The sequence below is a fragment of the Dipodomys merriami genome, unplaced genomic scaffold (genome assembly GCF_024711535.1).
Source record: "Dipodomys merriami isolate MVZ:Mamm:240054 unplaced genomic scaffold, mDipMer1.0.p SCAF_4, whole genome shotgun sequence".
In the NCBI taxonomy this organism is placed as follows: domain Eukaryota; kingdom Metazoa; phylum Chordata; class Mammalia; order Rodentia; family Heteromyidae; genus Dipodomys; species Dipodomys merriami.
In genome coordinates, this window is record NW_027205603.1 from 81,618,457 (window position 1) to 81,646,388 (window position 27,932).

Genomic DNA, 27,932 nt, shown 5'->3' on the forward strand with positions numbered 1-27,932 from the left:
TCCATGAAATTGTTTCTGTGAAAGTGGGCCTAGTGGAGGGCTGTGTGTCCTGACGCTGGTCTTTGGATCCTATGCTGGGTGGATAAGGTGTCTGTGAGCCGGGAGGATGCAGTCTGTTTACATATCTATGTTCTCCTGATATGTGGGGATGACTCAAAGTTTCTACTAGACTGTATTGTTTAGTTTTTCTTCTTCTTTTCAGAAAAGGGATGTTTGGGCTGAAGCTAAAGAAGAAGAAGAAAAATAAAGCAGAGAAAGGGTTAATCCTTACCAACAAAGCTGCACAAGGTGAGAGGTGAGAGGTGGGGCATGGACCACTGCCCAGGGGCCTGAGGGGCCTCACAGAGGGGCCCCTCCTGGGCTCAAGGTACTTCTGTGTTCCTAGGAGTGAGGGGGAAATGTGCTATTCGCTGGTGCTTTAGATTGCCTCCAATCCCAATGTGGGCCCAAGGCAAACCACCCCAAGGCCCAGGTCATAGTCGGGCAGTGGTAGGGTCGGTGTCTGCTGAGCTCTGGTCAGGTCTTGATGAGGAGGCTGTGACAGAGTTCAAGCTCTATTTACGTTTTATGACCCAGGATAAGCCACTCAGCACTTCTGACTCTCAGTGTCTACCATTATGAAACGGGCTGCTAGGATGACCTCATCCATCCCTGGAGGACCACAGGCCCATGAGGCTGGTCCTGAGCTACAAGGACTTCAAAACTAGGAAAATGCGGCTTTGAAATGGAAGTCTACGCTGCCTTACTTTATGTCCTAACTTTAAATGAGCTACTCCCTTCTTCCAAAGAGCAAATCTTTGAGTTACCGCATAAACCATTCCAATAGAGGCCAAGCCCAGCATTGGAGATACTTGGTAGTGATAGATTGGATTAATGGCGTCCACATGGATGCCTGGCTGGTCTGGCTGGTCCCCTGGAGACTTCTGCCAAGGACACTTGATAGAGGACAGTTCAAGACTGGACCTTCCCTTGGCCTACATGCTCCCATGGCAATGGTTGTGTGGTAAGGTGCATTATTCCAGAAGCCTCACTTTGGAAAACTGGAATATTGGAGTCTTTATTACACAGTTAGCAGGCTGCAGGCCACCAGTTGTTACAAAGGCCTGAAGCCCCCAAATACACAGCTAGGAAACAGGCTAAAGAGAAAGAAGGAACAAAAACAATACCAACAAGCCAATTCAGCTGCCATGGAGAGCTGAATTGGGATCCCATGATGACCGGAGATGAGCCAGGAGACAGGAGACTGGACAAGATCACAGAGACACACGTGGCATGGCTTAACAGTGGCCGGGCTGGGCTAGGCCTAAATAGGGTCTGAGCAGGGGGCAGGTCCACAGGAAATTCCCACTGCTAGGCACTGGACTGACAGATTCAGTAACCTATCAGCCAAGTGCCTGCCCCTGCCTTCAGAGATCTGGGCATGGCCTTCACCTGGGAGGCAGGTGATGGATAGGGCGTTTCCCTCTCCCAGCGTGAAGACAAGATGCCAGACCCTACCATCCACCATGTGGCCAATATGGTGCCGGCCAAACCTGACTGCCTTACTTCAGTTGGTCTTCACCACTCCTGTCTCTTTATAGGAAGGAGGGTAGTTTTGTTTTTAATTTTATTATTATTATTATTAAATATTATCATCATTAAGTAGTTGTATAAAAGGGTTACAATTCAATAGGTCAGGTTATGAGTACAATGTTTTTGGTCAATGTCGCCCCTTTCTTTATTCTCCTGCATTTTCTCACTCTTGTTGCTACCCTCAAATTACATGGTTCATTTTTTACATAATGTGTATTGAATATGATGACTGCATTAGTTTACCCTTCTTCTCTCCACTCCTGGGTGCCCTTTGAACCTCCCCCCAAATATGTTTCTACTTCCTAGTATGGCATTTTGATAAACAGTAAATTAATTGTTCAGAGGTGTTATGCCCTCGGATTTCCCCTGACCCACCCTCCAACGTACACCAGGAGTGTAGCCATTTGCAGCTATCCTGTGGCCTTATGGGTAGAACTTTGATTGATTGATTTGTTGGCAGTGGGACTTGAATTCTGGGCCCGGCTCTGATCTCTTTTACTCAAGGCTAGAGCTCTACTGCCACAACTTCACTTCTTGTTTTCTGGTAGTTAATTGGAGATAAGAATCTCACAGAGGGGCTGGGAAGGTGGCTCAGTGGTAGAGCGCTTGCCTTGCATGCCTGAGGCCCTGGGTTCGATTCCTTAGTACCACATAAGCAAAAAGAAAAAAGCCGGAAGTAGCGCTGTGGCTCAAGTGGTAGAGCCCTAGCCTTGAGCTGAAGAGCTGAGGGACAGCGCCCAGGCCCAGAGTTCAGGCCCCACGACCGGACCAAAAAAAGAATCTCACAGACTTTCTTGTCCTGGCTGGCTTAGAACCATGATCCTTAGGTCTCAGCCTCCTGAGTAGCTAGGATTACAAATGTGAGCCACTGACACCAGGCCTGGTAGACCTTTTCTTACAGAGAAAAGTCTGCAAGCACTGAGATGTTGATAATAATAATAAAGAATAATAAAGGGGATATGTTACAATTTTAGTAGGAGTGAGACTTACGGCTTAATAGGAATACTTGTCCTTTATTTCAACATGATGGCCTCAAGGAGTAGATGAAAAATACTTTGGGTCTTTCTTGTTGTCTTTGAACTTAGATCTTGATGACACAAGGCTGAATATGCTGTTCTTTCCTTAGAGTACCCTATGAAAAATGATACTTGTGACATATTTAATAAGTCTCGGATGCTTGTTATTTGACCTGATTCATGTATATATAAATAAATATATAGATGGATATATATATCTATATATATATATCTATATATATATCTGCTTATTTTACAACAGAGGTTCAGAGAGGGTGAGTGGCTTGCTCCAAGTTACGTAGCTGATAGGTAGAGAAGTTTTACTGAGGATTCTAGGCTTTCTGGTCCTTGGGAGCGTCCTCTAGTGGGCAGCCTCATTGGGAGCTGGTGGAGATCAGAGCTGTCCACTACAGGCGTTTCTGAGGATCTGGAGGCTGTGGTTCCTGATTACATCCCTCAGCCCACAAAGCAAACAGGGCAGAGGGGAATCTGCCTCTCCTGGAAGTTAAATACTACCATCCTGCTGGGAGGGACTGGCCCTGTGGGAGCCTCCCAAACACCAGTGCCACACACAAAAGTACCTCTGCGGATAACCCAGTGTTCTTTCGGTAAGACAAGCCACATAGGCCTGCTCTTTTTTTCTTTTTGAAGCAGGTAGGTTAGAAAAATCAAGGCATGTGTCTGGCTTTCTGCCAATAATACGTTCAATTGAACCATAGCAGAGAGAAGTCTTGTGGTCACCCTGACCTTCCAGGTGCCTGCAGAGCATGGAGGCTTGAGCTCCTACCCTCCCATCATCTGACGGGGTTGTCTGTTTTGGTTTGCTCTACTAGATGGTCAGAGTGAAGCAGAAGAGCCCCAGGAGGGACCCTCTCATCGGGAAGGACCAGGAGGAGACTTGGTTCGTGACGATGCTGTTCTTACTCCTGCGTTCTCAGCTCCTCCAAAGAGAAGGTATAGGAGCCATGAGGGCGGTCAGTGCATTCTCTGAGCATTGCCTTTAAGCTCAGCTCTGGGAGACCCGGAAGGACAACCTGCCCAGTCCACAGAGAGCCAGAGTCTGAGGCAGGAGGACAAGAATTCTGTAGCTACTCAGTTTTCTTTCCGGTTGCTGGCCTCTTGATACCAGCCAGTCTTTAGCAAGCCACAGTTCCAGCTCTAGCAAGTTCAGATTTTTAAATGTTCCTCAGAGTTTAGGAATTGCAGCCAGATCAGAAGACAGATTCAGGAGCTACCCATTTCCTTCTCTTTAATTTCTCATAGCTTCATGTTTGCCCCAGCTGAGAATGTAGTTCTCACACGACCCACAAATACAACCGAAATGAATTGGCCTCCTGCATGCTGTATCAGTTAACTATTGATGAGTACAAAAGAATTCCCCAATTAGTGGCTTAATATAGGAAGCCTTAATTTTGTTCTTGAGTTTGCAGGCCAGATGGATAGTTTCAACTGTCCCCAGAGCATTATGAGCTGTATCATTCACAGGTCTGCGGTCAGTTGTCAACCCTGGTCATTGTAGTTTGGGGTTAGTCTAATATTACGTTGGCTAGGACACTGTGCCCTGGTACCAGACTTTATAGTAATGATGACAATGGCAGGGTTCTAAGAAGTTATAGGCCTATACTTGGACTCATGCTTAGTACTGGCCAATGAAAGATAGAAGGTCAGTCCATGTCAGAGTGGGAGAAGGTGCAGGGCAGCAAGCTTATGCACAGAGAAGCCAACTATTGGTGCTACTGGTGCTTTCAGTCTGCCATGCTTGTTTATGCCCGTTTCTTATGATCACTCATCAAGACCTTCATTTCACACTTAGAATTATATTGATCAGTGAAGCAGATGGGTACTTCCTGAACTGTTGTTTGTTAGCTGTGATAACATAGTTGTTTATCAGAGGGGATAGAGGGGAGTGGGAGTCAGGTGGAAATCAGAGAAGGTGATAGCTCAGAGGTGACACTTAGGTCATGAAACTTCTGTGCACAACTCACTGCCACGTCTACGTCCCTCAACATGATACCCCGACAGGCATCAGCCCTCCCTATAGCCTCTGCCTGGAGACCGTGATCATTCTTTGACGTCTTTAAAGATGTCCCTTGGCATTTACCTTATCAAGAGACAACACTGAATGGAGAAAAACAAGTAAGGATTCATAGCCTTCATCTTCTTTGGTCAGGATATTCTTTAGTAATTGGAATTCTATTTACCCATCCATGTGCGGTTCCCTCCTGACATCTGTTGCTCAGTCATTGTAGCTTACTGAATCCTTAGGAATGTCTTCTTTACAGTTCTTCTGTCACATTTCATGCATGAGTACTTACATACTTGTTCTCCTTGTATGCCTTGGTCCTCTCTTTTTTGGCTAGATTATTAGCTCTACAAAGGCAAATGGATGGCTTATTCATCTTTGTTTTTCTTTTTTCTTTTTTTTTTTTTTGCCAGTCCTGGGGCTTGAACTCAAGGTCTAGGCTCTATCCCAGAGCATCTCTGTGCTCAAGGTTAGTGCTCTACCACTTGAGCCACACAGCACCACTTCTGGCTTTTTCTGTTTATGTGGTACTGAGGAATTGAACCCAGGGCTTCATGCATGCTAGGCAGGCACTCTACCACTAAGCCACATTACCAGTCCTTTGTTTTCCTTTTAATTAAGCCTAGTACTAGGCTTCATGTCAGCATGAGTCTACCATTTTATTGATAAAAATAATTCTTAATACATGATCTCCTGTAGCCATCAGACTAACTATATGCAATGGGAATTATGATTTCTGCATTCGGATAAGGAAATTAACCCTTAAGTAAAAAACAGGAGAACAGTTGCACTCCAGATCAGTCTCACCCCAAAGCCTTGAGATTTACTATGTTTTCTTTACTGGACTCAATTATATGCAGCAGAGGTGAAATTAAATCAAATGCAAGATGGTATCGCTGACCATGAGAATATAGTTCTATAGCAACTCAAGCTACCCATTGGTGCTTCTGTAACAAAGATTCTTCAAATCTTTCCATTATGATAGAATCTGTCAGTGTCAGGTGTTACACATCTGTTTTCAATTACCTATGACAGTCTAGATAAATGAAATCTCCTAGAATGTGAACTCTCTATAAGATAGACATTTTGGTCACTTCTTCCAATTTTCTCCTTTACTAGACCTTTCAAAGGCAATCATAAAACTCAGAATTATTTCATCTACCAGAAATGGTGAAGTGGTCCAGAGTTACAATCAGGCTGGAAATTGGGAGACTGTTCTGACCCAGCTCTGCCTCTGACTTTCTAAAGCATCTCAGTTTCTGCTTCAGTAGATAATTGTAAATACTATGGGTAATGTTAGTTACAGAAAGTTCCAACATTTATTTGTACCAGATACTGGGTTAATAATGCTAACATATCATTTAATTCTAGCAATCACTTCATATGCTAAATGCAGTAATGAGCTCCATTTAGCATGGGGAAACTGAGTCATAGAGAGGCTAAGTTACTGCAACTTATGTTTATCTCCCCAGAGATGTAGAGACAACATACAATACAATGTGAATGAATATACTTAAAATATTTGGGAAAATATTACCATGGCTTATAGACCTAAAGTATGTTCTATTGGATGAAACAAATGCATTATACTTTTTGTTAATAGATCAAAACTTTTGACTAAGATCCATGATGGGGAGGTCAAATCCCAAAACTATCAAGTAAGTGATTGGTTCTTCCCACTCAGTCCCCCTTATTGATTGGTTCTTCCCATACAGCCTCCCCCATTGATTAGCTCTTTTCACCCAGGCTCCTCCATTGATTAGCTCTCCCTGCCCAGCCTCCCCATTAATTGGCTCTTCCTGCCCAGCCTTCTCATTGATTGGCTCTTTCTGCCCAGTCTCCCCATTAATTGGCTCTTCCTGCTCAGCCTCCCCATTAATTGGCTCTTCCTGCCCAGCCTCCTCATTGATTGGCTCTTTCTACCCAGTCTCCCCATTGATTGTCAATTTTCACTCAGCCTCCTTCATTGATTGGGTCTTCCGGCCGCCACTTCTCCCTACATGAGCAAAGAGCCTGCTGTGCAGAACAGCACCAATGCTTCTTTTGTCTTGTAGATCTCCATAACCATCACTGAGGCACGGCAGCTGGTGGGTGAAAACATTGACCCAGTTGTAACCATTGAGATCGGGGATGAGAAGAAGCAAAGCACCGTGAAAGAAGGAACCAACAGCCCATTTTACAATGAAGTAAGTCACCAACATCCTTCCCCCACAGCATTTATAATGAAGTAAGTCACCAACATCGTTCCCCCACAACATTTTCTTCACTGTCATCCTTTCTTCAGTCAAATAGAAAACTATGCCCCTACTTTCCTTTACAGTCCCTCCTCTAAGTTCATGACAAACTCTTGAGACTGCTTACAAACAGAGTACATAATTTTTTTAAACAAAAAGATCATGAAAAGGTAAGGAATTCTTTGTGATTTAAAAATGTTAACCTCCAGTAGATCCATTGTGTTTTTGTAAGTTCCTTATCATCTATGATCAAAATAGTTGTTGAGATTATTAGTGTTCCAAAACATTATTAGTGAAGAGACGTACATTCTATTTTATGACAGAGACATGAGAAATTTCATGATTGATTTCAAAATAGGTTTGCTTTGTTAGAAAGCAAAATGTTGTATTTTTCTAAGCTGCGTGGAAATTGTAAAGAAAAACTTCAGAGGGGAAAACTTAAATATTTAACACACTAAATCTTGGGGCTTGAACTCTGGGCCTGGCTTCTGTCTCTGAGCTTTTGTGCTCAAAGCTAGCACTCTATCACTTGAGCCACAGCTTCACTTCCAGCTTTGTTGGTAGTTTAGTGGAGATAAGAGTCTCACAACCTTTCTTTCCAAGGCTGGCTTTGAACCAAGATCCTCAGATCTCAGCCTCCTGAGTAACTAGGATTACAAGCATAATCTTCTTTTTTAATAAAAATATTATGTAGTTAAAAAATGACAGAACATTGGGCTGGGAAGTTGGCTCAGTGGTAGAGCGCTTACCTTGCATGCCTGAGGCCCTGGGTTTGATTCCTCAGCACCACATAAGCAAAAAGAAAAAAGCCAGAAGTGGTGCTGTGGCTCAAGTGATAGAGCGCTAGCCTTGAGCTGAAGAGCTGAGGGACAGCGCCCAGGCCCAGAGTTCAGGCCCCACGACCAGACCCCTCCCCCCCAAAAAATGACAGAACACAAAATGATATGTAGTAAAAGCATTCATTTCCTCTGATTTTTGGCCCTTAATCCCCCAGACTTGATGAACTGGAGTCTTTTTCACAGGCATTTGTGAGGGTCTTCCAGAGATGTTCTGGTATGTATAGGAATGCAAGTAAATCTTGTATCTAAACAGTAGCATTCCATAAATAATGTTTCAGGCCTTATTATTTTCATAAAATAGTGCTCCTATAGATGAGGACACAGCTGATCATTCAGTTGGAATCACTTTTCCTGCATGGCTGAAGAATTTTCCTTTGCTTCAATGGACTATACTTTTCTAAGCCAATCAGTTTCTCCTTGATGAATAATATTATATTTGTTCAGCCTTTGGCAGCTACTACTACTACTACTATTTTTATAGCATACTTGGAGCACCAGGTATGTATATTTAAAATTTTGATATTACCTAATTGCTCTTCAAAGAGATAATCATTTATACTCTGAGTGCTTTTTCCTTTAGGTGCTTTGACATTATGAGTTCTCAGGAAATGTTGCAGACTCTTAATTCTTGTCCTAATGGGAATGGTAATTAAAAAGGAAGGCATAGAGAGCATGGGTAATGGCATCAATGGGAAATACTCAAATCCCATTTGAGCTATTAATTCCTTTCTTCTTTATCATTTCTGCCTCTGACCTTTGAAAATGTGAATAGTTTTCCCCTTCCTGATCCACTCTCACTCCAAAACATCTTTTGACTTGAGTGTGATATGAGATTATGTGTGAAAACACTCTAAGACCGCAAAGCCATATGGATTCATTAATTATAATTATGCATACAAGTACTGGGTCTAAATGTTACTAAACTAAACACAAATGCATAGTCAATAAGAAATCAAGTAAAGTCATAGATGAACTTGGGACATTTGTCACAGCTTTGACCATAACTTTTTTTTTGGGGGGGGGTCCGGTCATGGGGCCTGAACTCTGGGCCTGGGCACTGTCCCTCAGCTCTTCAGCTCAGGCTAGCGCTCTCCCATTTGAGCCACAGTGCCACTTCTGGCTTTTTTTCTTTTTGTTTATGTGGTGCTGAGGAATTGAACCCAGGGCCTCATGCATGCAAGGCAAGCGCTCTACCACTGAGCCACCTTCCCAGCCCCTTTGACCATAATTTTGAAGCCCAAAGGTCATCAGAGGTTAAAGGAACTAGTGAGTGGTGACTGGGGACTATTTCCCAGCTCAAATAACATGCGTGAGTCCAGCCATCTTGCCTGAGGAACTTCAGACGGGAACAGAAAATCCAGCAGAAGGCAACAGATGTTGGAACTGATTTAGGAACCCAAAGGAACTTACTATATCTCACATACTCAGCCTTCTCAGGAAAGGAGGAGTTCCATATAAAAATCAAGGGCTGGGAAGGTGGCTTAGTGGCAGAGTGCTTGCCTTGCATGTATGAGGCCATGGGTTTGATTCCTTAGCACCACATAAGCAGAAAAAGCTGGAAGTGGACCTGTGGCTCAAGTGGTAGAGCACTAGTCCAAGTGGTAGAGCACTAGCCTTGAACTGAAGAGCTGAGGGACAGTGCCCAGGCCCAGAGTTCAGGCCCCATGATCGACCAAAAAAAAAAATTGAACTAAGTTTTGGGACCCACACCCTTAAAATGTTTGAACATAAGTATATGAAATACAAGCATGTAAGCATATGAAATGTCTGCAGTGCCATACTTATTTTCTTATTAAGCAGCAGACACTGAATGTAGTCTTGTTGATATCTGAGGACCACCATTTTGAGGCGCTTTTATCGTAGCATATGATGATATATTTGGATTTTTCTGTTTTGTCCTTGGAAAAAAGCTGTTAGTGTCAGTTTTCCTACCTGCATATCCAGGCCTGATGTGTCTGTAGCCTAAAGGAAATATTTTAGGGGAAAATACTCTCATAGTCCCACCTGCTCACCCCTGTGAGTCCCCAAACACACATACAACCAAGCACACACTAACACCACCCACATCTTCTGTATCTTAGAAAGCTCTAACCTCCCTCCTTTAGGAGATTGACTTGATCAAATAAAATGTCTACTGCTTATCTAGTCTGTTGTGTGACAAGTTTAGGAGAACTAAGGCCCAGAAATAACCGTTGGTGTGAATCTGGGCATCTTTTATATTCTTTGGTTTTTTAAATCTTCCTATCTAAAACAGGAGACTTCATTTAAATATTTTTTTTCAGCTGTAAAATTCAACCACTTTTTTTTGGGGGGGGGGGTCCGGTCATGGGGCCTGAACTCTGGGCCTGGGCGCTGTCCCTCAGCTCTTCAGCTCAAGGCTAGCGCTCTACCACTTGAGCCATAGCACCACTTCTGGCTTTTTTCTTTTTGCTTATGTGGTGCTGAGGAATCAAACCCAGGGCCTCATGCATGCAAGGCAAGCGCTCTACCACTGAGCCACCTTCCCAGCCCCACCAACCACTTTTCTAATATTAAAAATCATCAATATCCATAATTTATTTTTGTCCTCTCTCTCCCTATCCAATCATGGTAATTTCACAGGGTGCCTGAAATTTTTTGAGAAATTCGGATTCCAGTCAACTGCGCCGTAAATTAAAATCACACCAAAATACCATTTTTAGCCATCATTGTAAGCATACAAATGAAAAGAATTAACAATATCAAGAGTTGGTAAGGAAGTAAAGAAATTAGACTGTGGTGAGATTCTAGAACAGCCTAGCTCTTTTTGAAAGAAATGTTAATACTGTATTAAAATTTTACATATCCATAATTCAGAAATCTCACTTTGCATGTCTCATTTAGTGGCACAGGAATACATATAGCCCATGGAAAGGTATTGATAGCATTCCTCCTTTTCAGACTTAACAAATTAGCACTGAAAACAATGTAAATGATCTTCAATAGGGGTAGCTACTCAATTGCTGATATACTCAGGCCATTGGGAACTATGCTGTTAGTTGGCTAGAACAAAGCAAACCTAACAAAGCTCTTAGATGCAAGCCAAGGTGAACTTGATGTTTTACAGTACTTTGTCTTCGACTTCATTGGGCCTCAAGTGCATCTTTTTGACAAGATCATCAAAATCTCCGTAAGTATACCATGGGTGGTGAAGGCCATGGGAAGAAGTTGGGACAGAGTCCAGGCACTGCGGACTTTGTAGGACTGCTCAGCATGCATAGGAGTGAGTAGATTTGAGAGGGTCCTATGGTTGGGGGTTGGTGTATTTGAAGCAAAACTTGAGATATCCCAGTGCAGAGGAGTTTGGGATGTGAAACCATCTCACTAAAATCTGTGCTTCTTGGAAGCAAGCTGGAAGGAATCAACAATACAATCACTACTAATTGTATGTTGGAATGTGAAATACATGCTTCACATGACGTCTCAATGGATTGTCATTTGGGGTTCACTTTTTTTAACCAAGTAAGTGTGAAATGTTTTCCTCTTAGGATGATATTCACTGTAATGATCATTAATCACAGCCTTTTCACTCCTAGTTGGTGATAGATAGAGAATTGGGAATAAAAATCAGGAAGGAACAAACTGTGTTAGTCTCATCAGTGAAGATGCTGGATCAGAGATTTGGAGCAAGGGGTAGCCATTGAGATTCTTAAATATTGCCTCTAAGTATGGACCTCAAGACTTACCCAGAGACCATTAGGTCTGAGGCCCACCCAGGAGGGGACTTGCTTTACCCCACAGACTAGGACTGAAAAGGATAGAGTTACCACGGTCAGCCTGGTGCTTATCCATGTCCCCTCTACCGAAGTGAGAAGGAAAACCTTTCATGCTGAAGCTGTCCTTGTTTAAAAGAGAGAAAGAGAGAGAGGCCAAATGGGAGCAATACACACACTACCAGTGGAAGATGAGCAACGGTATCTATCTCCCCAGTCTCAGTGATGACAACATCTCCCATGGGCAGAATGCGAGGCTGAGGCTGAGTGTGCCTGGAGCATGTCGGGGAATGTTTGAGGGAAAAAATGAGTGGTGTCTGCAAGAACAGAACTGGTTTATGTGTCAGTGAGACTGTGGAGAATTAAAGAACTCTAGATGGAATTGTGAGGATAACAACACTTGTTAGAAATCTCCTTCCAGGTTCTTTTCTTGCCTTCCTGTCTATCACCCACTCACCTGTCTATCACACACACACACACACACACACACACACACACACACACACACACACACACACACACACGACATGATGCCTGTAACCACAGAAACACAACAATAAAGCCCCGTGTCCTGGCCTTGGTCCTAGTGGAGTTCTGATGTTACCCTCCCCAGGAGCACTTGAAGACTGTGACTCTTAAGGAATGAAAAGTCAAAGGCCAAGTGTTCTTAGTGCCTGACTTTCAGGCATGATGACAACTGGTGCAGAAGGTATTTTGGGGACCTGGGGCTGTGCCCGCACACGGCAGCCACCTGTTTGCAAAAGGAGCTCCACAGCAGTTTCCAAGGCTTCTGAGGTTCACGGATGAAGTTCTTGACTAGGTCTTTATGTCATAGCATAGGCAAGGGTGAGACCTATGGAGGTGATGTATGGATTTTTAGATACAAGATCAAACCTAGTGTGGCCCATCTTCTGTGCGCCTCTAATTTGGAAGAAGAAAATGCCTGGTGTCCCTAAATAACTTGTAGGGAAAGAGATAAAAGATTTTGAGAGGGAAAATCCCCTTGGGAGGGGAATATTTAATGCTTTTCTGTCAGGTAGGTGGTTCATGCTTGTAATCCTAGCTACTTGGGAGGTGGAGATAGAAGGATCACAATCTGGTGCCATCCTGGGCAAAGGCACAAGGACTTTAACTGAAATACAAACTAAAGTGAAAAGAACTGGGGGTATAGGTCTTATGTTGGAGTACCCCAAGTTCAATCCTCTCCTATTCCTGCAACTTCATGAAAGGAAACTCAGTGTGCTCAGGAGGAATTCAGTACTGGAGAGGAATGAGGGCTGTGAGCAGATGCTCTCAGGACAGCCTGGCAGTCAGTGGTCAGAGGCGGGGTGGGTATAAGAGGCCCGCACAGGCCTGGTCATCTCATGCTTCCCTGTGCCAGGGTCATCTGACAGGCAGCCATGAGGCAGATGCCCCGAGGAGGCCTGCTGTGTTCATGGAAGGCTCCTTTGAATTTTTTGTATTCCATCTTGCCCATAGGATCCTTGTCCAAGGAAGAGAACATGAGACAAGCTTCTCAGGCCTTTGAGACTCACTCTAACCACCATTAGCATGTGGGTGACAGAGGGAGGGTTTAGTACATGGCCTTAAATAGCTCCTCTATATGAGCCAAGCTGTCCTTACTTCCCCTCTGTTCTCTAATACTGTTGGGAAATTTGGGCCAGAGAGAGAGAGAGAGAGAGAGAGAGAGAGAGAGAGAGAGAGAGAGAGGAGAAGGGCTGTACTGTCTTGAGGTCAGTTGAGTTTATCTTTTCTTATTGCCTCAGCCAAAGGGAGCTATTTAGAAACCACACAATCCTTCCATTCACCCACCATTGGATGAGAGTCCTAATTCCCGTGATATACACTGAGCATCTATTATGAACAAAGCCATATGGTGGGTAGGAGATCAAAGAACCCATAGCTTTATAGTTAGAAGGCCGCTTAGAGGCTACCTAGTCTGTCTTCCAGCCCGCACAGCAGTGCTTCTCTACCTACTCCATGATGTGGAGTTCCCAGGACATGACAATTATCTCGTGTTGGGAGGAAGGTCACTACCTCTGGAAATCCTACTCCCTGGGTGAGAAATTCTGACTGTCATTAAAACCTGTTTCTATATTGAGCTGAAATCTTCTGTTATTTGAAAGCCGCACGGAAGGACCTGACCCTCTTTCCTGGAGGCAGAATTGCCAAGATCTGAGGGCGTTTGAGTTACCATTCCTCTTATGCTACACACCCCTCCACCCCTCCTGTTCTCTTTTCTGGGTTTAAAGATCAAACTACTGCTGCTTCTCCAGCTATTTCTCAAACGAGGCAACTTACAGATTAGCAACAGACAGCTCTGCCACCTTCTCTGGGATTTCCTCTAGCTGGAGCACAGTGGGGGCGCAGGCCTGTGGCTCCAGCTGTGTAGGAGATGGAAATAGGAGGATCATGGTTCAATACCAGCCCAAAGTTAGAGACCTTATTTGAAAAACAACAAGTACAACAAAAAAAAGGATTGGAGATATAATTCAAGTGGTAGATGCTTGCCTAGTGAAGTGTGAGGCCCTCAGTTCGAACTGTAGTACTGAAGGAATAAGCAAACAGTACATAAGCAAACAGACTGACTGCTGTTACCAGGCTAGGGACTCTGGGGACTCAAGCACTGGTGGTGGCTTACCTCCCTTCTTCTATTGGACATCTCCAACATCTCAAGGCAATCTATGGTATTTCTCTATTGGAGTCGTGAGCACCGTGGTCTGCAAGTTTAGGCAAGGGAGGTTTATTTGGGGAGATAAGGGAAGACTGATTGGAGGAGGTGACATTTGCTTTAGAAACTGAAGGTGAGTAGAGTTTCAGCAGGGATAGGTGGGTATTGGAGGGTGGCTTATACTGAGTTGGTATTGGTTAGAGGAACCCTCAGGCAGTGAGTGTCCGATGTCCTTCAATAGAGGACTGGTTGAGAATCTGCTAGGGGGAAAGGAGGAGGAAGTACAGGTGGGATATTCCTGAAGGTCTTTTATGACTGCATGATTTAATGACCAAACCCCACTGCCCTCTGGACAAGGCCAAAGCCAGATAAGGGTGAAGATGACTCACGAGCCCCTCCCACTTCACAAACTTGTCCTCACAGAAAAATGAGCTGGACTCGCTGCTCTGTGTCTCTCCTCAGGTCTTCCACCACAAGCTAATAGGAAGCATATTGATTGGCTCATTTAAAGTAGACCTGGGCACCGTGTACAACCAACCCGGTAAGAAGGAAGCCCTGCCCATCCCATGCTCTTACTCTCCTTTGGTTTATGGCACCCAGAGTTCCCTCATTCATCTTCACCCACTTAGCCATTCATTCAGTAATTCTATGAGGCTGGAAGAGACAGGGCTCTTGTCCTCAAGTTTGACAAGCTAGTGATAGAATTATCTTCCATGTCCACTTCTGAGCACTTTCCTTCTCATTGCAAATTCTGTCGAATTCGGTGTATAAGGCCTGAGCAGGACAGGCAACAGAAGAGAGAGCCTAACCAATGGATGTCAGAGTCAGAAGGCTTGAATTCAAATTCAACCCTATGCAAATTCCAAGCTTTGCAACTTCAGATAAAAGATTTGACTTCTCTCTGCCTATTTCCTTATCTGTAGAAATGAGAATAAGTGAATATTTTCTCTTTAAGGCTTTTGGAGAGTTAAGTGAATAGGTACACAAAAAGGGCTTAGTGTGTTCATATCAAGGATTGACACAGTACTTATTATCATCCTTGATTTATAAGAATATGAAACTTAGACTAGGCAAGGTCAAGGGCTAATAAGTAACAAAACTGACAACAAAAACAGAACTTTTCATGGACATCTCCCACTCTTTCAAGTTACCCTAGTAGCCCACGCAGTGGGGTCATAACTGACCTGTGACTATGTGTTAAATGGGAGCCCGTGGAACAGGAAGCTGGTGGTCCCTGGTACTGCCTAGCCTCCTTTCAGCATTTGCTGTCATATAGAAATGAGCCTAGTCATGCTGGATCTAAGAGTGTTTTAGAGATCGCTGAAAGTCTAGACACTGGAAGCCATTTTGGCTCACAGGATAAGCCAAACAAAATTAGGAGACCCATTTATGGCCTGCGATCAAATAGCACATGGCTTCTCTACTCAGTTCACGTCCTCCTTTCTGTCAAAGCTAGAGTCCTGCCTCCTTGATCCCCTAGGTGGAAAGTATTCCAGATACCATGGTAAAGAGATAGAATGGGGGTGGGGAGCAAAGGAGAAGGGGAAGGGAGAGGAGTAACTGAGCTAGCAGCAATGGGAGGGGCATGGAGCCTTGGGGTGTGGGAAGAATAGCGGAACGTCGGTCCATCTGTGGATGACAGGAGCTGTCATGGTGCTTTTTGCAGGTCATCAGTTCTGTGACAAGTGGGCACTGCTCACAGACCCCAGTGACATCAGGACTGGCACCAAGGGCTACCTGAAGTGTGACATCAGTGTGACTGGGAAAGGCGACATCTTGAACACTAACCCCAAAACCTCCGATGCTGAGGAGCAGATAGAAAAGTGAGACAGGTCCATTCAGGGCCTTGCAAAGGAAATGATACATCTCTTTGTGTGTCTCTTTTTCCACCCCCCACCCCTTCCTTACCAGTCTAGGAGAACTTTCACCGTCACTCTTGTCCACCTGGGATTATTGTGCACTGTCAGAGACACCAGGCTGTGTCTTCTCATTGGTGTGCTTTGCCTTTGGGAGCTCAGCTTCTAGGCCAAGAACAGTCTGGGTTCCTGTAGCCATCCATTGTAGAAGAGCTTTTCTTTTTTGTTGTTGTAAGTGGTAGTTCTCCACCCCACCCCCCGCCTTCTTGGTTGTGGGGCTTGAACTCAGGGCCTAGGTGCTGTTCCTGAAGTTTTCACTCAATGCTAATGGTTTACCACTTCAGCCACAGTTCCACTTCTGGTTTTCTGGTGGTTAATTGGAGACAAGAGTCTCATGAACTTTCCTGCCCAAAGTGGCTAAACACTGTGATCCTCACATCTTAGCCTTCTGAGTAGCAAGGATTACAGGCATGAACCACCTGCACCCATCTGACTAGAAGAGCTGATTTTTCTTTTCTTTCTCTCTCTCTCTCTCTCTGTCCCTTTCTTCTTTCTTTCTTTCTTTGTTTCTTCCTTCCTTCCTTTCTTGTCAGTTGTGGGCCTGACCTCTGGGCCTGGGCACACTGTCCCTGAGCACTTCAGCTCAAGGCTAGCACTCTACCACTTGAGCCACAGCACCACTTACAGCTTTTTCTGCTTATATGCTGCTGAGGAATGGAACCCAGGGCCTCATGAATGCAAGCCAAGCACTCTACCACCTTCCCAGCCCTCGCCCTTTTCCCCCCCTCCCCCCGCTCTTTTTATAAGCATATTCTCTTATTTATTTCCTTTTTTAAAAAATTGTAAAGATGACGTACAGAGGGTTACATTCCATAAGGCAGGTAATAAGTACGTTTCATTTTGAACATTGGCACCCTCTCCCTCATTCTCCCAGTTTTCCCCCTCCTGATTTCCCTTCCCCCCAAAGTTGTATAGTTCCTTTCCAACATAATATCTAGTGAGTTTCCCGCTGAATTTGTTCGCCCTTTGTCCCACCATTTCTGTGCTTCCCCTTCCCCTCCCCAAATCAGATCAACTTATATATAAGACAAAGGGTACAGAAATCCGAAATAAGTTTGCGACATGGGAAGACTGAAAAGCATACAGCAGGGGTCTGTTCAAATGCTATCATTTTAGGACCTGAATGAATTTACATTCACTGTATTCATGTCCGTTAGTATCATTTACACGAGGAAGAAATGTCCCTTTAGTGATGAATCCCACCTCCCTTAAAGGCTTCTACCCTCTCTCTTTAGTTTTAGCATTGAATGCTTTGCATTGTCTTGTTTCTTTTTTCTCTCTCAGGAACCTTCTGATACCCCAAGGGTTTCCATCAGAGAGACCCTGGGCCAGATTCTATGTGAGACTCTACAAGGCGGAAGGGTTGCCCAAAATGAACTCCAGCATCATGGCGAATGTCACTAAGGCATTTGTGGGCGACAGTAAGGACCTCGTGGACCCCTTTGTGGAAGTCTCCTTTGCTGGGCAAATGGTAAGGAACTCTTGTCACCAGTAATAAAACCCTGGGCCAAAGTCCTGCTCTATATCTAGGAATTTCTCTTTTTACATTTTGTCATACTGGGGGTTTGAACCTTGGACCTCACATTCCCTAGCAGGCGCAGTAGCACTGAGCCAAACTTCCATCCCTATTTTGTACTGGTTAATTTTAGAAAAGAGTCTTGCTTCTGGTCCTGGGGTCACCCCTAAGTCACTACCCAGCTACTCTAGGCTTCTTGTTTGAGCTAGGATGAAAGGCACAAACCATCTTGTCCAACTTTCCTCCATGGAAATGAAGTCTTGTGGACTTTTCTACCCAGGCAGGTCTAGAACCTTGATCCTCCTAATTCCAACTCTCCACATAGCTTAGGATGATAGGTGCAGCCACTATACTAAGTTATGGGTATAGAAAGGGTCTTGTGATGTTTTCTTTCTTGTCTTCTTCCAGATCTCAGCTTCCCAAGTAGCTAGGGTTATAGGTCTGAACCACCCATGCATGGTTTTTATTCAGGACATATTTTAATACAATGAAACTAAGTTGATATAAAAATGAATCAGTAACTTGAAAGAAAGCATCTCACCAGAAGACAAGGAGTCAGGTGAAAGGGAAGTAGGAGAGGTTTGATTATACTCACTCATTCTTCACTGGAGATACCGAGAAGCAGCTAAAAATGGATTTTGGCTTATGAGCTAGGCAGACAGACATCCTTTTTACCTGTGGCTACTTCTTTGAGCCCTTACCCAGTCTGGTAGAGTTAGCACCACCTCCCAATCTGTTTCAAAATGTGCCAGGTCGTCCTTGTCCTACTTATCAGCCTGGACATTTCTTTTCCTTACTCAGAAGCCATTGGATCTATCAGGGCTTGGTACTTGCTTAGAGCTTGGTCCTGGCTGGCTGAACATGGAAGCTTTTTTTTTTTTTAAAAAAATTTTATTGTGAAGGTGATTACAAAGAAGTTATAGTTACATAAGTCAGGTAATGAGTACGTTTCTTCTTGAACACTGTCGCCTCTTCCCTTGTTTTCTCCCAGTTTTTCCCCTCCTAACCCCCCTCCCCCACAAGTTGTATAGTTCATTTTCAACAGTGTTCAGTGAGTATCACTGCTGCTTTAGTTCACCCCTTGTCCCACCATTTCTGTGCTTCCATTTACCCTCCCCCAAACCAGTAAACTTACATAAAAGACAAAAGGTACAGAAATTTTAAAAAACAGCCACAGAAGAGGAAAAACAGGGGGAAAAACCCAAAAAGTAAAATTTCTTGGAGCTCATTTTAATAAGTATCATTTTATATGAGCTTATGCATATAGTTATGAACCCTTGTGATCCTCTCCTAAGAATATCCTCCTTTGGTCTCCCTTGGTGAATGTTTAGAGTCCTGTTTGGTTTATCATGTCTAATGGTAATTTTTTGTCTTTACTATCCATTGTGTTTACTTGTTGATTTATAGGCACATTCTAATTATTACAAATGAAGGAAACAATGCAACCTAGGTTTCTTTGGGTCTGGCTTACTTCGCTTACCAACATGGAGTCTATTCCATCAAAATATATACCTACCCTGGCTCCCTTCACCATTTTGTGAGGGATAGGTGTTGGTAGAAAATGCTGGAATAGTTTTTGCTTTTGGTTGGCCTTGGAGGTCATACAGGTCCTTGCCTGGACATTGAGTTCCAAGCAGGAACAGTAATTTGCCCAAGGCACACAGGGCCAAATATATTTGCTGCAGTCTTTGAGTTGTGTAGAAGACCTCTTGTTCATAGCATGGGTGTTCGTTACTTAACTCCAATGTACTGATTATAACGTTTTGAGGACAGTGACTCACCTTTGTCCCAGGTACCCCCATAACATTTATCACAGTATCTCACTAGTAATGTTCATGGGGTGCAATTGATTTCCATTGATGTCAGGGTGAAAGAGGCTCATTACATATGGCAACTTAGTTATATTTCTGGATGGTTTGAAGAATAATTATTTTTTACATAATAACTTCCTTTCATAGCTTATATCCTTCTGGTTGTGTTTTTAGGGGAGAACCACAGTGCAGAAAAACTGTGCCGATCCTGTATGGAATGAACAGATAGTCTTCAAGGAAATGTTTCCTCCCTTGTGTCGGAGGGTGAAAATTCAGGTGTGGGATGAAGGCAGCATGAATGATGTCGCACTGGCAACCCACTTCATTGACCTGAAGAAAATCTCTAATGAGCAGGATGGAGATAAAGGTAGACTCTCAATATCCCACTTGGAAAAGAGTCTCACCATGATGGCTTTAGTGTCCTCCTCATTAAGGATTACAACATGCTTGAGTTGGTCTCATCCGTGTCTCTGCAGTCTGTGGTCTGGCTTGCTTCCACAGTGGATGGAGCCAGGATTTGTGAGGCAGGGGATGTGATCACTGCTCTTCATTGAAAACTGAGCTTGGATTAAGTCAGATATTGGTAAACAAAGGTCCATAGGCAAAATCCAGCCTACTATGTGTTTTGGTATGGATCACTGGCTATGATAGATTTTGAGTAAGTGTCCCGCCCCCAAAAAGTTATGTCCCCAACCATTAATTGGAGCCTAAGAGCATCAGGGTGACAGTGAACTAGCAAAGAGCCCTAGCTAGACCACTTAGTCAGCAGGATGAGGGCAAGGAAGTGATCCCACTTAGTATATAGCCCTTTATTTGTAAAGCCCCAATTAATAAATGGTAATTCTCTAACTCAGTACGTCCGCCTTCTTGAAATTCCCAGGCAATCTTTCTCTATGATACAAAGTTATACTAATTAATACATTTACTTATTTAAATACACAAATTATACTTATGCATGCACAAGCATGAACACTCAAGAATACACATGTATATCATAACTATATCATAAATATCATCATATAGATATGGAGTTAGTATAATTATTCTCAGATGAAGGCTTTTTTTCCCTCAGATGAAGGTTTGCCAAGAATAGAGATTTAAGCATTTTTTATGCCACTCACATTTTTATGCCAAAGCTGGGATTTGAACCCAGGCAGTCAGTGTTCAGGACTACCGTGCTATACTTCTTGCCAGAAAGAATATTATATTACCAAAAGGATGGTATCACAAACACTGAATTTTCTAGGATGCTTCGTACTGAGAAGAGAAAAATAGGAGTAAGTTATCATCTCCAGGTTTTTTCAGATCGATGTTTAGAACATGTCTCAGAACATTCATTTTCTCCATCCCTGATTCCTTACCCTGCTCCAAGCTACGGCATCTTCAGTATTGATGATGAAGTGGACATGAAGCCAGTTTCCTCATATTCATTCTTATGACCCCTCACATAGCAGCAGAATGGTCTTGAGAGATGTAATTATATCCCAGCTTCACTTAAACAGCCTTAAAGTAGTGCCATAGATTTTAGGGAAAGACTAAAATCATTGTGAAAATCCCCAAATCCTTCTGCCTCTCAGTCTCTAGTCTCTAGTTCCATGTTCCTTTCTATGGCTGTCTCTGCCCAGTCATGATCTCTCTGACTGTCTGTCTCTGCTTCTGTCTCTCTGACTGGCTGTGTCTACTCTATGCTACATCAGTCTGTTATTTGTTCTTTTAGCACAAGATGTATCCCCTTGTTGGTGTATACAATGTAAATATTTATTCATTGTTTCTATCTATGGGTTCTCTCCTGGACTCTATGGTTAATGTCTAGATATTGAGTCATGTTAGGAGCTATCAAATGAATATTTGATGAGCAAATGAAGCCAGAGAGGTACACACTGGTCTTTATAACGCCACTACAAATGGGAAAAAGTGGAGACATACATAGAAAAAAGAACTTGGAGAAAACTAAGCAAGATTTTGTCTTTTGGTGACAGTTATTCTTAGACATACTTTCTTTGCCTTTTCTGTATATTCTAGGTTTTTATTATTAATTTGTTTCATTGTTTTACATTTTAAAAATTATCTTTAAGTAGCTGCACAAAGGAGTTGCCATTTAACAAAGCAGTTGAGGAATACATCTTGATTCATGTCAACCCTTTCAACTTTCTTGTCCTTCCTTTCTTACCCACCACTTCCCTCACTCTTCTTAATGGTGAGCATTTCTTCATGTGTCTACTGGCTATCTTTGCTTCTAAGAAGACTCTCTTTAGCTCATTAGCCCATTAATCAGTTGTTGGTTTTCTGAGGGTTTCATTTTTTGAGGGTTTCATTTTTTTTAACTTCTCCCTATATTTTGGATATTGGACCATTATCTGATGTGTAGCTAACAACAACCTTCTATTTTGTAGGTTTTCTTTTTAGCTTGTTCTATGGCTGAAACTTTCCTAAAGCAAACACGTGATAAAGTAGAAACAATAGTCACAAAACCAACCTTTCTGATTACCTAGGCTTTCTCCCCACCTTTGGCCCGGCCTGGATTAACCTGTACGGCTCTCCCAGGAACCACAGTCTGATGGATGACTTCCAGGAATTGAATGAAGGCTTTGGGGAAGGTGTGTCCTTCAGGGGCAGAATCCTGGTAGAAATTGCTGTAGAAATCCTCTCCGGAGGGGCCCAGGAGTCTAAATTCTCCAGGACCTTGAAGGAGTTGAAGTTATCTTCTAAGAACAAAGACTCAAAATCTTCCAAAGGCCCTGGTAAGGACAAGGCTGACAAAACCAATGATGGGAAATCCCAGCAGGCTTCAGACAAGACACATTCAACCGAAGTGGAGGTGGAATCTTTCGATGTACCTCCCGAGGTAGGTCTGCACACTGCTTCTCAGAATCTGACCTGATGGGAGCTCAGGGCAGAGACAGCGTCTGCCATAGGCTCCTGACTGTGTGTTCCTATGTGTGTCTTATTCTCCCTGAATTGGCCCAGTCCTGTGTTCCATCCCTTCTTGCACACAGTATAGCCACTGGTTGTTGATAAATTCCTTTAGCATCTCCCCAAGCACGAATTCTATGGGAACGCAAGGAAAAAGGCTGTAGGGGTGTTGGAAGGGGTTATTTGTAGGGTAATTAACCAAGATTTATCAGTGCTTAATTTCGCTTAGCTGTGTTAGTCTGGAGTATGCTTTGGAAGTGTGATGGCGTAGAAGAAGAGAGAGAGAGTAGGTGACAAGTGGGGATATAAGAACTGGAGAAACCTATGTCCCTTCTTCAAATCTGAGAGGAAATCACAACTGTAGGAAGCATTTATCCCTGATGAAGGACATCCACACTTTCCTGGCTTCTTCTGTATTATGAGCAAGAGTTCTAGGGTTCCAAGATGCACACCAACTAATCGCGTTCCCTTAGTGCTTAGCTTAGCGGTGGTGATTTTTGTACTTAAGTAGTAGATTCCCGCTCCCAACCAGGCCAGTTCTACCTCTGAAAGTGTTTTTCAAGTTAACAGGGAGGGAGATGAGGGCTGCTCTCCCAGGGCTGTGAGTTCAAATCCAATACCACAAAACAAGCTTATCTCCCTTGTGTCAAATTCACAGAGGAAATAGGCAACCTGACAAACATGTTTTGTTTTTAAATTCTTTAAATACTCACTAAGCAGCTTCCTTAAACAACAACAACAAACCCAAAGGGCTAATGCCATGGAGTTTATGGTATAGGCAGAAAAATGGAACAAAAAGTAGAAAGTGATGAGTCCATTAGAAGGTACTAGTGATAATATTTCCTGAGATGAGTGAAGAATAATGATTAAAATGTTGGTTCCCCCCCCCCCAAATAAAAATAAAGATAAAAAGTAAAACCTTGGTCCTCAAGTGAAGCAGATAGATTCAATTTGTGGCAGTCTGTCTCAGTGGTCACTGCTCAGGATGTAGAAAAGCATTGCCCCTGTTTGAAATTTGGGGCAACCGATTCATTTCTTTATATTTATTTTCTTAAAAAAATTATTGTAAAGGTGATGTGCAGAGGGGTTATGGTTACCTGAGTCAGGGAATGATTACATTGCCTTTTGAATAGTGTCACCTTCTCCCTCATTCTCTCTCAGTTTTTCACCTCCCAACTCCCCCTCTCCAACTTGTTTATATACTTATTTCTTATAATCCTTACTTTATAGTCACTTGGTGAGAATTTAACGAATAACATATGCAGTGTTCAGAACAGAGACTCACATAATAAATGCTCAATAAATACCATCTTTGTTTAATAACACTGGATAGTTCTCTCAATCTCTCATTAGACTCTTTCTCAATCGACTTACTCATTTCTGGGGGAGTATAATAAGAACTCGTTCCTCCTTGTGTAGTTGTGAGCAGCACATAATGTAGCCAAATTCTTAGTACTACATCTAGAACCCTGAGAGTTTAGTGAATACTAACAGTAATCGGCTTAAGGCATGCATCCAGAAGGGAGAGCCGTTTTAATTGGGCCTTTGATGGCTTAGAACATTGATTCAAAGCTGTTGAATACTTATGATTACTACTTATGGGGTTTATATGAGTCTGTTATTTACCAGGTGTTCCCATGAATGATATAGTTTCTGTCCTCTCCTCACTGTGGGCCCTATTAATGATAGGACTTACATCACAGATAAGGAAAGGGACAGCCAGAGAACGGATATGCCTTGTCCCCAGTCCGCCCTGGGGGAAGTTATAACTGGGGAGTTGAGGAAAGCGATGGTCAGCTGTAGTGGGTAAAATTTCATTTTCTGGCTCCCAGGATGGCCCTTCCCTTCTACACTCCTGCCAGAGAGCAAACCCAGCTTTGGGAAGGTGAATAGCTGGTTTATAGCTAGTGGGTAGAGCATGATGAAACTCAAGCGTGGTGGCCCCACCCTGCCCAATGGTTGATGGGCAGTAGAAACATTTCCTGGGTTTTCCAGCACTACAGGGGCTCCACAGCCACCTCCATTGTAGTGATGTAAGGCTCTGTGGACCTCTGAGAGTCATCATGCTGGGCTCGTGTTCAAATGGGGCTCTCCATCCTCGGGCTCACAATTGCTTTGTTCCCTTAGAGCCACTGCTTTTTCTGCAAGGTAGAATAAATCCAATCATAAAACCAGGAATCCCAGACCATATAAAGATCACTTATGATCTTCACTCAGAAATGTGATGGCATTTCAGGCTGGAGCAAGACTCAAATGCCTATAAAAATAACTGTTCTATATCACCAAGAGTCATTGGTGAATAACTGCGTTTTTAGCTTGATCTTGTCCTGTGGCCTGTCATCATCCAATCTTCCAGACTGTAGACTCCTTGACTCCATAAAGACTAATTCTGAAGATTAAACTGACTTTAACTTTCTGTGTGGCTCAGGGAAGCCCCTAGTTTCTCCAAGCTTTAGTTTATTGAGGTAAAAGGTATGGACTAGAGTAAATGAACTCTAAGGTCCATCCTAATAGAAAAACAGGATGGGTACACCCCTTCCTCCCAGCAGCCCCCACAGTATGGATGCACATGATTGGTTGACTGATGGGTGCCTATGTAAGTGTGCCTAGCCCCTTCCCCTTTGATCTGACTTTGCTTGGTATGTTAGGAAGTCATCTTTGACTTTGGGTCACCAGAAACCACTTATGATTAAAAAGAAAATGCTAGGCACTATTGGCTCATATATGTAATCCTAGCTACTCAGGAGGCTGAGATCTGAGGGTCACAGTTTAAAGCCAGCCCATGCAGGAAAGTCCGTAAGACTCTTATCTCTAATAAACTACCAGATAACCGGACATGGCACTGTGGCTCAAGTGGTAGAGCTCAAGCCTTGAGCTGAAGAGCTGAGGGACAGTGCCCAGGCCTAGAGTTCAAGCTCCATGACTGACCACATAAATAAATAAATACATACATACATAAGTAGTACTCATGAAAGTTATTGCACAACTTCAGGTTTCTATCCCCTCATTTTGCTAATCTTTAAAATGAGAATGGTTCATTTTTGACCTTTCAAAGTTGTGAAGAGGAACAAACTAGATCATATATATGAGCACTCTATATAAGCCATAAAGTTATCCACACAAGTAAAAGTACAATGCTATGACTTTCAGTATTTCATTTTTAAATTTTCTGTTTCTAAAAGCATAGTCAATGGAGGGTCATCCCTTGCCTGTATTTTATCAGGAGCATCTTAGAAAGATTCCCATATCAAATTCACTTTGAGACATGAGGAGGTGTTTTCTGTATGTTAAGGTAGCAGCTGCCAAGGTTGGGCCTGCATTATTCTATGCAAGTTGCTAAATTCAGAATGTTTTTGTTGGTTGTGATTCCTGCCTGTCTGATTAGTAGAGAGCAATGACTAGAACAGGGACGCAAATGCTTATAAATGACTGTGGACCTGGTCAACATCACTGATTTAATTTCCTGGGGAGAAAAATTTTTGTTAAGCAGTTGACACAATCTTGTCCAATGATTGTTTTTCTCTTTGTAGATAATACCAGAAAAATATGAAGAATTTTTACTCTTTGGAGCTTTTTTTGAGGCTACCATGATTGACCGGAAGATTGGAGACAAGCCCATTAGCTTTGAAGTTTCTATCGGTACGTACAATGCTTGGCACCTACCTCTTTTTTTAATAACCTGCTCGGGGCTATACATGAAGATGATGCTACTGACAATATATTGGGGTCAGAGAGGTTAGCAGTATAGAAATAAATTCGCAGAGACCTGGGCTAGTCAGGCTGGTTCTATCACTCCAGGTTCTTTTGATTTTCCCATGTTTTTGTTTCTTTTTGTTGTTGTTGTTGTTGTTGTTTCTTTTTTGTTTTAAGTTTTTTTTAATTGTGAAAATACCATACAGAGAAGTTACAATTACATGAGCAAGGTAATGAGTACATTTCTTATCAAGCATTGTTGCCTCCTCCTTTGTTTCTCCTTCCCACCCCTGCCAAAGTTGTAAAGTTCATTTTCAACATAATGTCTTGTACATCTCATTGTTGCTATGGGTCCACCTGTATCCCTATTTAAACAATTTGTTTTTTCCCTTCCCCTCCACAAATTATACCAACATCAAATACAGTGAAAACAGAGGTTATACCATGGGGGAGGGACATACAAAGCAACAACGAAATCATCTTATAAATATGTTAGAAACAATCGCAAGAAAGAAAAACATTTGAGTCCTTATCTTCGGGTTCATTTTGCCAAACATCAACTTATCTGACCGTTTCTGCTTGTCTCACACATATACTAGTTATTGCAAATAAGGGAAACCATGGGACCTATGTTTCTTTGGGCCTGGCTTACTTCACTTAATATAACTTTTTCCAAGTCTTTCCATTTCCTAACAAATGGGGCAATGTCATTCTTTCTGATGGAGGCATAGAATTCCATTGTGTATATATACCGCATTTTCTTGATCCATTCAACTACTGAGGGGCATCTGGGTTGGTTCCATATCTTAGCTATAGTAAATAATGCTGCAATAAACATAGTTGTGCTGGTAGCTTTAGTGTGGTCTTGTTTGTGACCATTTGGGTAAATGCCCCAAAGTGGGATTGCTGGGTCATAGGGGAGCTCTATGTGGAGTCTTTTGAGGAACCTCCATACTACTTTCCAAAGTGGTTGAACAAGTTTACACTCCCACCAACAATGCAATAGGGTTCCCTTCTGTCCACATCCCCTCCAGCATGTGTTGTTATTAGAGTTCTTGATTATAGCCCTTCTAACTGGGGTGAGGTGGTATCTCAATGTTGTTTTGATTTGCATTTCTTTTATGGCTAGGGAGGTTGAGCATTTCTTCATGTGTCTATTAGCCATCTTTCTTTCCTCTTCAGAGAAGTTTCTCTTTAAGTCTTTAGCCCACTTATTTATTGGGCAGTTGTTTCTTTGAGGATTTGTTTTTGGGGGATTTAATTTTTTGAGTTCCAGGTTTATTTTAGACATGAGACCTTTGTTCGTTGTATGGCTAGTAAAGATCTTCTCCCAATCTTTGGGCTTTCTGTTGATCTTGCTAGCTATGTCCTTTGCCATGCAGAAGCTCTGCAATTTCATGCAATCCCATTTGTCCAACCTTTCTTTGATTTGTTGTGTTTCTGGGTCTCTATGAAGAAAATTTCAGCCTGTGCCAAGGAGACCTAGGGTTTCTCCTATTCCTTCCTGTAATGTTTTCAGCGTGTCTGCTTTGACTCTGAGGTCTTTGATCCATTTGGAGTTGATTCTGGTGCAGGGTGATATATAAGGATCTAGCTTTAGTTTTCTACAAGTGATTAAACAATTTTGCCAGCACCATTTACTGAAAAAGCTATCTTTCTTCCATTCTAATTTTTTTAGCTCCCTTATCAAAGATTAGATGGCTATAGGTCTGTGGGTTCATTTCTGGGTTTTCAATTCTATTCCATTGGTCCTGAGGTCTGTTCTTGTGCCAGTACCAAGCTGTTTTGATTACTATGGCTTTGTAGTAGAGTTTGAAATTTGGTATTGATATTTCTCCAGCACTGTTCTTTCTGTTGAGGATCGTTTTTGCTATTCGGGGTCTTTTATTGTTCCATATGAATTTTTGGATTGCCTTTTCTTTATTTATAAAGTAAAAATAATAATTACTCCTCACAGAGTTAATGAATCAAAATAGAAAGCACGACACATCCAATTG

General features: G+C 42.8%; 1 protein-coding gene across 1 annotated transcript in view; it reads left to right on the forward strand.

The window, feature by feature from the left end:
* Positions 1-27,932, forward strand: part of Fer1l6 (fer-1 like family member 6) — a 154,845-nt gene that overhangs the window by 30,476 nt on the left and 96,437 nt on the right. Inside the window, exons 2-12 of the mRNA XM_069991369.1 lie at positions 203-288; positions 3,422-3,542; positions 6,215-6,269; positions 6,666-6,797; positions 10,770-10,832; positions 14,549-14,627; positions 15,753-15,909; positions 17,287-17,473; positions 19,504-19,696; positions 21,822-22,174; positions 25,773-25,881. Coding sequence (XP_069847470.1) covers positions 203-288; positions 3,422-3,542; positions 6,215-6,269; positions 6,666-6,797; positions 10,770-10,832; positions 14,549-14,627; positions 15,753-15,909; positions 17,287-17,473; positions 19,504-19,696; positions 21,822-22,174; positions 25,773-25,881 — 1,535 coding nt within the window. The remainder of the gene's footprint in view (positions 1-202; positions 289-3,421; positions 3,543-6,214; positions 6,270-6,665; positions 6,798-10,769; positions 10,833-14,548; positions 14,628-15,752; positions 15,910-17,286; positions 17,474-19,503; positions 19,697-21,821; positions 22,175-25,772; positions 25,882-27,932) is intronic.